The sequence below is a fragment of the Microtus oregoni genome, unplaced genomic scaffold (assembly GCF_018167655.1).
Source record: "Microtus oregoni isolate MIOR12 unplaced genomic scaffold, Mior012 000029F_ref0000214, whole genome shotgun sequence".
NCBI classification, from domain to species: Eukaryota; Metazoa; Chordata; class Mammalia; order Rodentia; family Cricetidae; genus Microtus; species Microtus oregoni.
In genome coordinates, this window is record NW_024543088.1 from 3,108,699 (window position 1) to 3,123,743 (window position 15,045).

Sequence of the window (15,045 nt, forward strand, 5' to 3'; positions counted from 1 at the left end):
CATCCATCAGTTAGTTCAGCTGGGAAATTATGGGATATAATACTTTTCAAGTTTAAAGCATAGCAGATTCGTCCTCCAATACAGCTGATGTGAAGTGTGTGCCAAGCCCCTCACAGAAATCAGTCCCAGCAGTAGCATCTAGGAGCTCCAGTGTCCTGTCTTTAAAATCAGGACTGAGTTCAGTCCCACCACCCACATCACGTGGCTCACAGCCACCTGTAACTCTAGCTCCAGGGGGATCTCACACCCTTTTTCCACCTCCTCAGGAACTAGCACACACAGTACACATGCATACATGCACATACAAAAGAGCTAAGAGTTTACAACAAAATAATCAGTCTGTGCACATAGTAACGTTTTATACTTTTCATAATCCTCGTGCTCTTAGTTGTATTTTACCTGTACCTCATTCATAGGTTTTGGGGGTTTGTAGGTTTTTGTTGTTGTTGTTTTTGTTTTTTGTGCTACTCGGGGTGGATCTCACACATGAGAGGCAAGTACTTTTACTGCTAAGCTACAGCTCCAGCCCCTTTTTACTTATTTTGTAATGGGGCCTCAAACTTGCCATGCTCCTGCCTCAGTCTCTGCAGTAGGTAGATGATGGGCCTGTGCACTTGGCTGGGCTCACCATGTTGCTGTTAGGTTTGTGTGTGTGTGTGTGTCTGTACACTTGCCTTCTACCTTATTTGAGGCAGGGTGTCTTGCTTGCCTCTGTGTACACCAGGGAATTCCCATTTCCACCTTCTATCTTGCCGTAATGGCACTGCCGCATCCGGCGTTATGTGAGCCCTAGGGGGTCCGAACGGCTGTCCCTCACACTCACACAGTAACTGCTATTATCTCCTCAGCCCTCACCTGTTGTGAGTTTTTTATCTGTCCTATCAACTGCCAGCCAGCTCCCAAATCAAAACACAGAGATTTCTTATTAATTATGAAAGCTCAGTCGATAGCTTAGGCTTGTTTCTGACTAGCTCTTATAACTTAAATTAACCCATATCTTTTAATCTACATTCTTTATGTAGTTACCTTTACCCTGTACTGCACATGCTGTTTCCTCTCTGTCTTGCGATTCCGCCTTTCTTCTCCCAGAGTTCTGTGTGCCCGGAAGTCCTCCTCTTGGCTGTTCAGTTCTTTATTGATATAAAATTAAATTTAATGTTCAGTTCTTTCTTATAGCAGTCTCAATAATACATTTGCACACCGTGGACAGGAATAGTCTGTAACACTCACCCTAGATTTCTGAGCAGTTTGCCTTTACAGATCTCCCCCATCACCCAAGCACATGGTACTGAATTAAGTCACCTTGTTAGAATCCACAGTACTCTTGTCATATGTAGTTATGGGAGCTGATGAGAATGGGCCTATAACCTGATTGGCACACACTTGAGCTCTGTACGCAGCCTACATCGTGTCCTAGGAGTGGAGAGTATCTTGATCCAGGAGTCAGCTCAGTTGGAACTTGGCACATGATGCCCCAGTCCTCCTTCATGCTTGGTGGTCTTTGTTTTCACTGTTTCTAGAGGCTCATTGTGTGTCTGGAGGAGTCACTCTATATACACAACATCCGGGACATGAAGGTACTTCATACCATCCGAGAGACACCCCCAAACCCTGCAGGTAAGCCATTTCTCAGGAGATCCTGAGCTGGTGAGATGGCTCGACAGGTCAAGGCACTTGTCGCCAGGCCTGACCACGTCAGTTTGATTCCTAGAATCCATGAAATGGGAGGAGAAAACCAACTCCTGCAGTTTGCCCTCTGACCTTCCACCTGCACTGTAGCATGCATATCACCAGCCACATGCACGCACATACAAACAAACCAAAAATAAACAAGTAGAATTTTTTTTAACTTTATATGTATTGGTGTTTTGCCTGCATGTATGTCTGGGTGAGGTTATCGGGTTCCCTGGAACTGGAGTCACACACAGCTGCGAGCTGCCCTGTGAGTACTAGGAATTGAACCTGAATCCTCTGATAAAGCGATCAGTACTCTTAAACTCAGAGCCATATCTCTAGCCCCCATAATTTATTTTTTTAAAAAAGGAAGGTCCTTGTTTTTGGGGGGCCTTTTAAAGATAACTGCAGGCCAGTGGGTTGGCTCAGCAAGTAAATGGGCACTTACTGCTAAGTCTGAGGACCTGAGTGCCACTCCTAGAACACACGTGGTGGAAGGAGAGAACAACTCTTTTAAGTTGTGCTCTGACTCACACACCTTGGCACACATGCATGCACACTCAATAAACAAATGTACTAAAGATGGCCATAGGTGGGAGTTTCTTCTCTGGTCCGCACACTTGAGGCAAGTGGTAGGTGTGAACTGAACAGCCTTCCCCCTGGTCCAGTCCTACTGAGCCTCCATCCCAGCGGGGCTCTCTTGTGAATGTGTGAGCCCAGTGGTCGTCGGATCTGTATTAACCTAGCCTGCTGGTCATCCCTAACCAAAGTCATTTCATCTCTGAGTGACGCTGGCAGGCAGTGTGGCCTGGGACGCAGAACTTGTGAGTGTGCAGACAAGGTTTAGCTGCTACTTTTTATTGTTTTTTTTTTTTTCCAGAATTATGAACTCTGCTCTGACACTAAACAGTATCCTAGACTCAGTTGTCATGTGTTTCCACAGGCTTGTGTGCACTGTCAATAAACAACGACAATTGCTACTTGGCGTACCCAGGGAGTGCGACCATCGGAGAGGTGCAGGTCTTCGACACCATTAACTTGGTGAGGTCCTTGTGAGGCTCTGATGGATGTGCTTTGTTGGGAAGACATGCAGTGCACCCTTGGCCCAGCAGCATGGCTTTCCCTGGTGCTCTCCTTAGGTGGCAGAGCGGATCTGGCTAAGCTGCCTGTGTCTCACCAGCGCTCAGTGCTGAGCTCCAAGGCGTGCTCGTTGCAGTCTGAGCAGTGTTTCCACAGCCTGCCTGACATGGGGCTGCCGCTACTCAGGTTGATACTAGGAATGGTGTTCTTACAGCCGTTCCCACCTGATGACCCAGTGGAGCCTGGGGACAAGACTCTTGTGTAATAGTCATGTTTTCTTGATTTCCCTTTTACAGAGAGCTGCAAACATGATCCCGGCTCATGACAGTCCCTTAGCAGCCCTGGCTTTTGACGCAAGTGGGACCAAGCTTGCCACTGCTTCTGAGAAGGTATGGCTGAGGGGAACCTGGTTCCACAGTCTCCACAAACCTTGCTCATTCTGGTCACGTGGTCCAAGTTCCAAGCAGGTTTTTCTATTCCCCAATGCACAGAAAAGCACAAAGAGCCCACTGTGATGCATACCACAGTGTAAATTATCCACAATGTTAGCCTTCCACCCTGCGAGAATGGGCCAAGGGAAGCAACCTCTATGGAAGACAAATGGATTAGTTAGTGTTCAGTAAGCTCGGTCACTTTGAACCTGTCCCATGGCCAAAAAAGCTGCTCATATGGTAGCTAGGAGAAGAGAGGGGGAACTGGCACCCCATGTTCCCTTTAAGGGCATGCTAACAGATTAGATGAACTTGCTCTCGGCCTCATCTCTTGAAGCTTCCACTGCCACACATTAGTGCCACTGGCTGGGGACCTTGAAACTGTAGCAGTGTGCCACTGTTTGACACACTGCAGGGGCCAGTGAAATGTTTCCACAAGTATGTATGTTGGTGTTTATGAACATGTTCATATATGCACAGGTGCATGTACATACATAGAGAAGGCTGACATAGGACCTGAGTGAGTTCAATTCCTGAAGCATGATAGGAGAGAACTGACTCCTGCAAGCTGTCATCTGGCTCATGTGCACTATGCTGCATGCACCCACAAAAGTACACACACATTACCAAATTAAAAAAAAAGCAAATGCTTGTTTGTGGCATAAAATAGGAAAGCATCGGACGTGGTAGTGACTCAAGAAGCAGGTAGGTCTCTGGATTCAGAGCCAGTCTGACCTACATAGTGAGTCCCAAGCTAACCAGAGACATAGTAGGACCTTGTCTCAAAAACAGCAATGCCACAAACCCCACTCAGAGGCACAAACAGGTAGATCTCTGAGGCCCCTGGTCTACCAGTCAAGTTCCAGGACAGCCAAGGCTATTAACAGAGAAACCCAGTCTTAAATCCACATATACAAAACAACAACAAAAAACATTTACAATTACAATGGCTGTAATATTTTTAAACATCACTGTATTGAAACGTTGATGTTGTCTCTTGCATATTGGAGGTAATGGTGTGTTTAAGTCATGTAAATCCCAAGTATGTGTGTTTAATTATTAGCATAAGTATTTCAGTAAAGGCTATATGGGTGGAGGCGTGGTGCTTTAGTATACTCCAAGTGGCTTCAAGGCTGCTTGTGTCTGGATCGGTAGACTGACTTTAAGCAGTGAGCAAGGATAGGATGTAATGTGGTCTGTGGCAGCAAGGGTGTGCTACCCCAGGCCTGGAGCTCAGAGAGGAGGCCAGACCCCCCTTCCGCCAAGCCAAGCTGCTCCTGGAAATAGCCAGTACGGCTTGTTTGCATGTGGAGCTGTGTGAAAAAGCAGGAAGGGCGTTTTTTTGTTATGTTTTTGGTCTGCTAAAATTCTGTTTTCTTCCCCCCTTTTCCTCTCTCTGACCCAGGGGACTGTGATCAGGGTATTTTCCATTCCAGAGGGACAAAAGCTGTTCGAGTTCCGAAGAGGAGTGAAGAGGTGAGTACACGGGTTCCAGGATGCTTACGGAGCGTCCCTGTGGGCTGCAGTCTCTGAAGACAAGCAGCTCAGTCACAGCGCCCTCCTGAACTGGTCTTGGAAGGGCAGGACAAAGCATCACAGTGAAAGCGGCTTGGCTTCACATCTGTGAGCCTGCCTGAACCAGAGGAGGACTGTGTAGCAGTCTCCCCGAGCCTGGGCTGTACAGTATTGGCTCTGTCTGCAGCGCTTCAGAAGAGCCACAGCCCAGATGCTAGTCTCCTTCCGGGACTGTGCCTTTGTCTTCTTCATACACACCTAGATGATTCTCCTGTGTCCAGTGTCTGCCAGGAGCCTCTCTGTACCCTCATTGTCCCCCACATGCCATCTGTGTGGGACCTGAGTCTAGCCATGGGACCTGGTCCTCCTAGGGTAGACCTGGCATCCCTCCCCCATTGGCAAGCACTCAGGCAACAGCTTAGAATGTGCCACTTGCTGCATACACTCCATCAATATGGGGATATTGGAATCACTGGAAGGATTAAGAGGAAATGTGTGTAGGCTGTGAAATGTTAGTGACCTCGGAGGCACTTGCTGGGGGGATGCTCTAAAACATCATCAACACTGTTGGCTGACCTACCCGGTCAGCCACTACAGCTGCATCCTTATCCACTGTCCTAGTCAGTGTCTGTTGCTGTGCAGAGACCCCATGATCACAGCGACTCTTACAAAGGAAAGCATTTAAGTGAGGCTGGCTTACAGTTCAGAAGTTTAATCCATTATTGTCATGGTGGGAAATATGGCAGTGTGCCGACAGACATGGTGCTGGAGAAGGGGCTGAGAGTTCTCCATCTTGATCTGCAGGCTGCAGGAAACTGCCATGCTAGGCATATCTTAAGCATGTGATACCTCAGAGCCTGCCTCCATGGTGACACCCCCTAATTGTGCCATTCCCTATGGGTCAAGCATTCAAACACATGAATCTTTGAGGGCCATTCCTGTTCAAACCACCACACCTAAAACCGGTTCCATACAGCCACACAGTTTTGGCTATTTGGAATCGAAATAAAAACAAATTAAAGATGTTTGTTGAAGAATTTTTCTTAGCTGACTGTAGTGGCTCGCATCTTCTGTCCCAGTAACATGTAGGCAGAGACTGAAGGATCTCTGAGTTCAAGGACGCTAGAACTATATAGTAAGGCCCTGCCTCAAAAGTGGGGGTGCAGAGGGAAGTAGTCTAATCCGAGTACATGCCGGGGACAAAGGGGTCCCTCCCCCCCAAAAAAGACAGGGTTTCTCTGTGTAGCACCTGCACTGTGGTATGGTACGCGAGCTGGGAACTGGGCTAGAAACTTAAAAACACACGCGCACAGACAGACAGACATGGGGACACGGGTTATTCTTGATACAAGAATGTCCACTTTATTGTGCTCAGGGGAAACTTATATAGGCCTCTGGCCACGCCCCAGCTCTCTGGATCTTTCAGCTGCAGACTCATCAGAACCCACTCCCCTGCCATCAGGGTCTCGTGCTCAGAGCAGAGGAAAACAAGTTGTTTTACAAGAAATTCAGGTCTGGTGGTCCGCAATCCCCAACAGCCCTGGCTGTCCTGGAACTCACTCTGTAGACCAGGCAGGTCTCGAACTCAGAGATCCACCTGCCTCTGCCTCCTAAGTGCTGGGATTAAGGGTGTACGCCACCACATCCAGCTTGAAGTATGCAGACTGATCTGCATACTGAGTTCCAGGCTAGCCAGGGTTACACAGTGAGACTCATCTCAGAAAGCAAAAATATTGTTCTTACTGGTTTTATCGCAAGCAAGTTCCTCTGTCTCCTGAGGAGGTGGCCAAGAACAGAAAGACTTCTGTAGGGCCGAGTGCCTCTGACAAGATTCTCTCAGTTGGCCACAGTTAAAGTTCCTGAGAAGGCACAGCTGTGCTCCCTCACCCCCAGCTGCTGCTAGTGTGTTCTGTGTTGGCAGGCAGAGCTGAGCCCTATCTCACCTTCCCCGTTCCTCAGGTGTGTGAGCATCTGCTCCCTGGCCTTCAGCATGGACAGCATGTTTCTCTCCGCATCCAGCAACACCGAAACTGTGCATATCTTCAAACTTGAGGCCGTGAGGGAAAAGTGAGTTACAGGGACATTTTTTTTCTTCCTCTTTTTCTTTCTTCAGTTTTTCAAGGTGGGTTTCTCTATGTAGTCCTGGTTGTTCTGTAACTCGCTCTGTAGAACCAGGCTAGCTTTGAACTCAGCAATCTACCTGCCTCTGCCTCCTTAGTGTGGGATTAATGGTGTGTTGCCACCACTGCTCAGCTAAAAGCAAGGTTTTCTAACATGGTTGTTGGGGGTGGGAGACACTGGGAATCAAACTCGGGGTCTCAGCATTGTTGCAGGGATATGCTGCCACTGTGCTAGCAGGGCTCTACTTCTAAGGGTTGATAAGATGGCTCAGTGGGTAAAGGTGTCAAGCCTGACAACCCGAGTCTCATCCCTGGGAACCAGGTGGTGGGAAGAGAGAAATATACTCATGGACATTGTCCTCTGGCTCCACAAGCATACTCGAGCATTTGTACACTCACACAATAAGATTTTGAATTAATTTAAAAATAAACTGTGGCTGGGCCGTGGTGGCGCACGCCTTTAATCCCAGCACTCGGGAGGCAGAGGCAGGCGGATCTCTGTGAGTTCGAGACCAGCCTGGTCTACAAGAGCTAGTTCCAGGACAGGCTCCAAAACCACAGAGAAACCCTGTCTCGAAAAACCAAAAAATAAAAAAATAAAAAATAAATAAACTGTGGGGCTGGAGAGATGGCTCAGAGGTTAAGAGCACTGGCTGCTTTTCCAGAGGTCCTGAGTTCAATTCCCGGCAACCACATGGTGGCTCACAACCATCTGTAATGAGATCTGATGCCCTCTTCTGGTGTGCAGGAAAACATGCTGTATATAACCAATAAATAAATTTAAAAAAATAAAAATAAACTGTGCACACTCACTAGAAAGCATGGCACAGAGCCACACTGCTCTGTGGCACCGTTTCTGGGTACATATGTGGTATGGCTATAGAGTGGGCATGGCATCACCAATCCCAGCTTCATCATGAGACCTCTGTGCTGGGGTGCCAAGGTATGATCCCAGGGAAACAGGGTTTCAAGGTTGTCATGAGTTGCTGTTTGTCCCCACTCCACACCCTCTGTACTGGGGCATCTGGGATCAGCCTGCCACTGGAATGAATGTCACAGCTCTGACCTGCTCACAGGTCATCAAGGAGGTGGGTGCTTCCATCTTAAACTTTAAGTCCCTACAACAGAAGTGTGTGGTAGTGACTTGTCTCTTCCTTTCACGAGTGCACATGCTAAAGAAACATATGATGGGAACTTGAATGAGTCTGTTTTGGGGGCTGCTGCTCCAGCGCATGCTCCTGGAGGTATGCTGTCATAGCAACCTGGCAGGGGGAAAACGGGATGCTCTGTGCTTGTGCTATGCACAGCCGATCTTTTGTGAAGTGTGGAGGGTTGGTCAGTGGGTCTAGGACTGTAGGGCTGTCGTTCTCAGTGAGGTTCCAGCCTCCCCTGTGTGATGGTGCTTCCTTCCAGACCTCCAGAAGAGCCCACCACCTGGACTGGCTACTTCGGGAAGGTGCTTATGGCATCTACCAGCTACCTGCCCTCACAAGTGACAGAAATGTTCAACCAGGGCAGAGCCTTTGCCACTGTCCGCCTACCATTCTGTGGCCATAAAAACATCTGCTCATTAACCACGTGAGTATAGACTGAGCTTGGGCCCCACCCTCTGCCCTTGCACATCAGGTCCAGGGAGCAGAGCCACGGTGCTTGTTGCCAGGTTGCAGAGGTGTGTGTGACCCTGTCCAACCTGTCCAGGCCTGGGTTCCATCGAGTACTGCCTAGAGCGGGAAGACCTCCAGGCCTAAGACCTGGTGTCTTCTGGCATCCTCGCCACAGAACTTCCTTTTTCATTTTGCAGGGTATTTGTGTTGATGAGAAACATTAAGTCAGACAATAGGAAGTAGACACTATGTAGTGGCAGCATCCAGGAGTTGGGACGCTCGTCTGTAAGATGAGTGACAGCACAGCTCTGGCTCTGGAAATTGACATGTTTTCCGATTCGAATAGCTAAAAGGCTGCAGTTTAGTGCTTTGCTAGAACAAGCACATGCATATTTGAAAGCTTATAGGCTGGGACAAATGGGTCACTGGGACTTGCTGGCTGCCTACATCCAGTTCAGTGGGATAAAGCCCAGTATGGTAGAGTAGACATCTCACACCCTCGTCTGGCTTCCCCACGGGCGTGTATAGATGAGTGCGTGTATATACACAGGAAAGAGAGAAAATACCCTCTCTTAGTGACCAGAGAAACTGACAGCTACCCTGCTCCAGCACCTGCTCTTTGGGATTCAGTGTGTGCTCACACCCAGGCCACCCTTGGCCTTACCAGCTTCACTCTGAGGAGCCCAGGTACTGCCTTCATCCAGTGCGCTGGTGGGTTTCTTCCTAGCCCGACGGAGATGTATGTAGGTTTAGTGAGACGCCTTTTGTGAAAGGGAAAAAAGTCTTCCTTCTAAAATATGGGCTGCTTTTCTTTAGAATTCAGAAGATCCCACGGTTGCTGGTGGGAGCATCAGATGGCTATTTATACATGTACAACCTGGACCCCCAGGAAGGTGGCGAGTGTGCCCTGATGCGTCAGCACAGGTGAGGCTGATCTGCATGGCAGTCTGCAGCTGCGGACACTGCGGTAGGTCTGTGCTTTCATCCCCCTAAGGCCAGTGCTGGCCTGTGTCATTGACCAGCACCATCTCCCCATTGAAATTCACTTTTCTGGTGCTAAGAGCCTCTACTTTCCCTTGCTGGCACAGGACCCTGAGACTGATGGTCTGTGTGTGATGATTGGGTGGCCCCAGGCCCTTGCTGAGGGTGAGGCTCAGGGTTTACAGTAAGGTGGCCCCACAGGAGCCTGCCACCCCACCTCAGGATGCAAGTGGGAAATTTGCAGTTGGTGATTGAGATGTGTGTGACTTTACCAGACTTCCTGTGTTAAAGTCACTGTGCGGAAATCCCAGAGGGCAGATTCTTGGTGTTGGTGAATGTGTTCTGTCAGGTGGGAGCAGGCGTCTGTGGCACTCCCTCCTTGACTAGCTCCTCAGGCCCCAGCATGTGCTATGCATACTGTGTCCATCTGCCCTCTGGGAACAACTTGTTTGAGACAAATCCTGCTCTGCACACAAGGCTGACCTCACACTTGAGGAATCCTTCTGCTTCAACCTGAGATTTTTGAGGAGCCAGCATACTCGGCTTAGAACAGTGAGCCTGACCCTGTTGATTTGCTGTCTGTAGGCTCGATGGCAGCATGGAGACGACCAGCGAAATTGTAGACTCTGCCTCTCACGACTGCCCCTTAGTAACGCAGACGTACGGCGCAGCAGCTGCCAAAGGTGCCTATGTGCCCTCCTCCCCAACGAGGCCTGGTAAAGGGCAGGACACCAACTTAGAAGGTAACTGAGCAGCTGCTTCCACATTCTTGTGTACCGTGTTGTCACCGGAGATGCCTCTTCCCGCTGAGCTGTGGGACAGAGCTTCCTTCCAAGGCTTGTGAAAGTTAGCTTATAGTCTTCATTTTGGGGGAAAAGGCAGTCATCGTGGCCAGTGACTCTGTCTGTGTGTGAGCCCACCCAACCTCCACCTCTGTAAGTAGCATGTTCTTTATGGATCATGGGCAGAGGCCACTAGTATTGACACCTGAGCTCGCTCAGGCATGCCCCTCCATCCCTAAACTCAAGGGGTTTGCTAGCAAGAGAGGTGCTATCTCCCATGTTGGAAGCATCCTTCAGCCATAACATATGATCTGTGTTGTCTCCAGCTAGAGTCCTCTAAAGGCTCATTGGTCACTCATTCAGTTACCACTGTTTACAGGACTTGTGTTGTGCTGTGGTGCATGCTGGGAAGTGGGTGATGTCATTTGGCTCTGCCTGAGATTCTAGAGGCCTAAGTTTTCTGACTGGATTAGAAAGGTCTTAGTGTGGCCAAAGCCATAACTGAGGCCATCTCCAGGACGCAGCCTGTCATTGGTGCACAGACAGCATCAGTAACTGGGCAGGTTCTGTGAGGATGGCACACTTATATCTTTGCAGCCTACACAGATGACCTGGGTGCCGTGGGGGGCACTTGCCTGGAGGATGAAGCCAGCGCCCTGCGCCTGGATGAAGACAGCGAACATCCTCCCATGATTCTCCGGACTGACTGATCCTGACCTGTGAACTCTGGCCCAGGAGCAGAGGACACTGGCCTGGCAGAGGACTTGTGCATTGCTGCTATGAACTTTGACCTGAATTGAGGGAGAGGATGGCAGAGATTTTAAAGCGGAGAGATTGTAGTTCTAGTTTATCCATACTGTCGAGAAAATACACTGTTTTCACTTCAGTGACTTTAATCCTGCTTATGAATTTTAGCTTTTTATTTTCTCTCACTCTTTTTTTTTTTAATTTTTTTTTTTCTTGCCAAAATTAACTGGTGAAGTCTGGCGTCTCCTTGCTTTGCATGCGTGATGTGCCAAGCCAGCATAGGAGAGCCACTCCATAGCAAGCAGAGCGGTCAGGTCTCATGGCAGGGCCCGAATGAAGATGGCTCTGTGTGCCGTGATCCTGCAGGGGCAGGGCCCAGCCGCCCACTGAGACAGCCCCACCTGGACCATTTTCCTCCAGTTTATATTCTCTTTCCAGATTGAATCATTCTGGAACTAGCTTTCTCCATGGGGGACTGTTGTGTGGGGTCTTGTTCTCCATGGGGATCTTGAGGGAGAGGCAGTTTCTCCTCTGCACCTTCTTTTCTGGCAATGTGCCGGGGCAGCCTGGAGCCAAGGAAGGCAATCTCATTTGTGTCATTAAATGCTCTGTCTCCTACTGTCCCCGTCCGCTAACTGTGGCTTGGTTTGTTGTTTTAAAGGAGAGTGTAGCTACTCCCATGCCCAAAAAAGCACAAGGGTATAAGATGCTGCGTCAGCCGCCAGGCATCAGTGTGCGCCTGGAGCTGTGCTGTCTGCCAGGGGCTCCCCTGTCTCCCCACCCCAGAGTTAGCAGCAGCAGGTAGAGAGGCCCCAGGGAGACAGTGGGTCTTCCCCCGGTCCCCCACCCCAGTGACGTGCCTTTTCTTTCTCGGTCTGTAAATGTGCAGGAATGTGATGTCAGGTTCCAGGTCTGCCCTCGCTTCTGCTTGCTTTTTACTTTTTGGTGGCTTTGGGGGAAGTACAGATTCACATTACAGCCAAGGCTGCCCTAGAACTCAATATATAGCCAGCACTGGCCTCAAATTTAGAGCGGTCCCCCGCCTCAACTTCCTGAGAGCTGGGATCACAGGTACCACTGTGCCTAGCTCCTTTCTCAGCTCTACGGAATGAAAAGTTCAGGTCTCGAATCTGCGTTCTAAACGGACCGTAGCAGTTACGAAGTTATGAGTTAAAGAAGGTGTGGGCTGTTACTTCTTCATGAACGTGGCTTTAGGTGAAAGCAGGGAATGAAGAGGATGATGTCGGAGTACCAGGTTCTGCCAGCCTCGTCAGGCTTCTAGACAGGAGGAACTGTAGTAGCGGTCTTGAGTTTAGCCTGGGTAAGTCTGGTAGTGTTTCTGCAGAGTGCAGTGGCTAGACAGACCTGCTGGTGTCTCCTGCCCTTGCTGTTCCCAGGGTGGCTAATCACATGGGTGGGGCACAAGGGCTGTCCACAGCTAGATCTGGCTGCTGGCGGTGCTAGGACTGGGGGTGTTGAACTTTAAGCTGTGCGTGGAACCCCAGCCCTGTGGCCTGCCACGGTGGGTTGCTTCTCTAGGACAATAAAACAGGTCTTTGCAGGACCAAGCACAACCAGGGAGTGCCGGTTAGAAGAGCCTGGGAAGCAAGCGCACAGGGCTGGAGCTGGGGCTTCCTGGAACCAAAGAGCGATGTCTGGAATCAAGTGTGACTTACGTGCTGACTCTGGACTTGAATGCTGTGGGTTGGGGCCCAACTCCACCTGCTGAGATTTCTTTTCTTGGAAATTAGTATTCCAGAAACGTGGGATTTATTTCTCCCTTTTGGCCCTCAGGCCTGAGGAGGGGTGTGGACAGGGGCGAAAGCAGCTCTCCGAGGTGGGCACTCTGTCAGGACTCACCACTGTCAGAGCCAATTGAGGGACTGAGTCAACTACAATACACACCCAAGTGATTGCTCACCACCAGGCCTCACACAAATGGCCATTTTTAAATTTTCCAAAGTTAAGAGAAAATTTTGGAATCAGGTGTGGTACACACCTGTAATCCCAGCAATCAGGAGAGGAGGCAGGAGAAATGCTGTGAGTTTGAAGCCAACCTAAACTATACAGTATGGGCAAGCCTGGCCTACAGAATGAGAACCTGTCTCCAAAAAAAAAAAAAAAACCAAAGGATGACGACTTTAAACAAAAAAATACACTGGGGAATGAGAGTTTAAAATCCCCCAAATTTTTAAGATTTGTATGGATTGGGACCAAAGCTTTTGTATTTTCCAAAACAAAGCAAAAGTTGGAGCCCCTTGTCCTCCCTACACTAATGTGAGTTAGGGGCAGCTCGGGGGCCTTGGACTGGACTGTACGAGAAGAACCCTACCTCACAGGGCTGTTGTGAGGTGTGGGAGGGAAGCCCTAGCACTGGGCCTGGCCAGCAATGGACTCCAATAAACACTAAAACTGAAATGTCTCACAGAGTAAAGTGCATGGTTTTTGTTCTGCTCTGCTCTGCCTACAAAGCTAGGTGGGAGACAAAACACGGTGTCGTGTTTAAGGATGTGTGTGGACATCTGCCTTGACCTGTCCTACTCCTTAGCATGAAGGGGGGGAAGTATAGTTATCTTCCCTGGGGGTTGATGGTGTGAAGACCCCCCCATACACACACACTGGGCATCAAGCGAACGACGCATTGCAGAGGCCCAGGGTTGCCATCCCCCTGCAACAAATGCCCTGCCCAATCAGGTAGCGCCCCTCCACCTGAAGCTGCCCCATTCTGCCCCTCTTGTGGACCCTGGAGCTTCGAGGCTGCATCGGGTGCTGAGTCGGGCTTAGTAACTTCATTCTCACAGTCTTTCTTGGAGCCGAGACTTGACAGCAGGTGGGCTGCTTGGGAAAGACTAGATATTTTGGTCACAGCCCAGCTGAGATGAGAGATCTATTCCTCGCTCAGCTCCACTCCGTGGTTCTTTTTGTTTCGTCTTTGAGATGCTCTTACAGTTTAGCCCAGGCTGCACTCACTCAGGATCACCCTGCCTCTGCCTCCCGTGTTCTGGGGTTACAGGCACAAGCCAGCACATCCAACTGATTCGGTCATACTTTTCATCATGGTGTTGACGTCAAGATGCATGGTCCTACTGTCCCTCCCTTGGTCTTTGTAGTGCCTGCCCTCTGCATGCTGGGAATGGCCAGATCACTTGTTCCTGTCGCGTGGTGGCCCAGGTCGGTGGTGGCCTGTGTGGGAAGTCTCCGGGTGGGTGAAGTTGGTTGGAAATGCACACTGATGGCCAAGCACATGGGTTTTTCTGTTTCGGTTCTTGCCCCTTGGCATCTGGTACCATTTGCATTCTGTGGGTTTTGAGAAGCACAAGGGACATCTGCTCTGGATTTAGAGACATGATCCTCTCTTCTCTGATGTCTGACAAAGACATCCTTAGCTTTGAGAAAAAAATAAAAATAAACCTTTTTAAAGCCTAAGGGAACTGTCCTTATTATCCTCTTTCTCATTCTGTACTGAGGTACACTTGAAAACACCCATTTCTTACATGTCCTAAGGGAAAACTTGGAGGTTTTAACATGGTATGGCTGGGTCTCCGTATCTGTATCCAAGCCACAGTGATGACAAATCCCCCTATCAGAGCTGGATGGTGTGGTACATGCCTGAGATGCCAACACTGGTAGGGTCATACTTAGCATGGGTGAGACCCTGGGTTCAATTCTTGCTACATCAAAACAACAGTACTAAAGAAGGTCCTAGAAACTTCCCTGGTCACTGTAGCTGTCCAGGAAGAGCCTGCAGTACCATTGATGCTCTCCAGCCACTGTTGCCTTGGGACTAGAACACTCACTTCCTGCTGCACGGACTCGCGGCTGCTCCAGCAAGGCCTTGCAACCCACCTGTGCCCCAGAGCTCATCCACATGTCCTCCTTTGCAGGAAGAATGGTAGAGTGGCAGTCACAGGCATGTGGCCACGTGGACATACACAGATTTTTAAAAGATAAGTGAGGTGGAGGGGTGCTTTAGAACATTTGTTGGTCTTGCCAAGGACCGGGGTTCAGTTTCCAGCACCCTACATGGCAGCACACTATAACTTTGGTTCCAGAGGATTCAGTGCCCTCTTTTGGCTTCCTTGGGCACTGCATGCAAGCGGTGCACAGATAT

General features: G+C 49.5%; 1 protein-coding gene across 1 annotated transcript in view; it reads left to right on the forward strand.

Annotated features, from left to right (window-relative positions):
* The window catches only part of LOC121464893 (WD repeat domain phosphoinositide-interacting protein 2), a 34,760-nt gene extending 21,404 nt beyond the window's left edge, over positions 1 to 13,356 (forward strand). Inside the window, exons 4-12 of the mRNA XM_041677995.1 lie at positions 1,521 to 1,617; positions 2,618 to 2,715; positions 3,051 to 3,143; positions 4,591 to 4,661; positions 6,660 to 6,767; positions 8,234 to 8,398; positions 9,241 to 9,348; positions 9,991 to 10,148; positions 10,785 to 13,356. Of these exons, the coding sequence (XP_041533929.1) occupies positions 1,521 to 1,617; positions 2,618 to 2,715; positions 3,051 to 3,143; positions 4,591 to 4,661; positions 6,660 to 6,767; positions 8,234 to 8,398; positions 9,241 to 9,348; positions 9,991 to 10,148; positions 10,785 to 10,897 (1,011 nt within the window). The 3' untranslated portion in view covers positions 10,898 to 13,356. The remainder of the gene's footprint in view (positions 1 to 1,520; positions 1,618 to 2,617; positions 2,716 to 3,050; positions 3,144 to 4,590; positions 4,662 to 6,659; positions 6,768 to 8,233; positions 8,399 to 9,240; positions 9,349 to 9,990; positions 10,149 to 10,784) is intronic.
* The last annotated feature ends 1,689 nt before the right edge of the window (positions 13,357 to 15,045 follow it).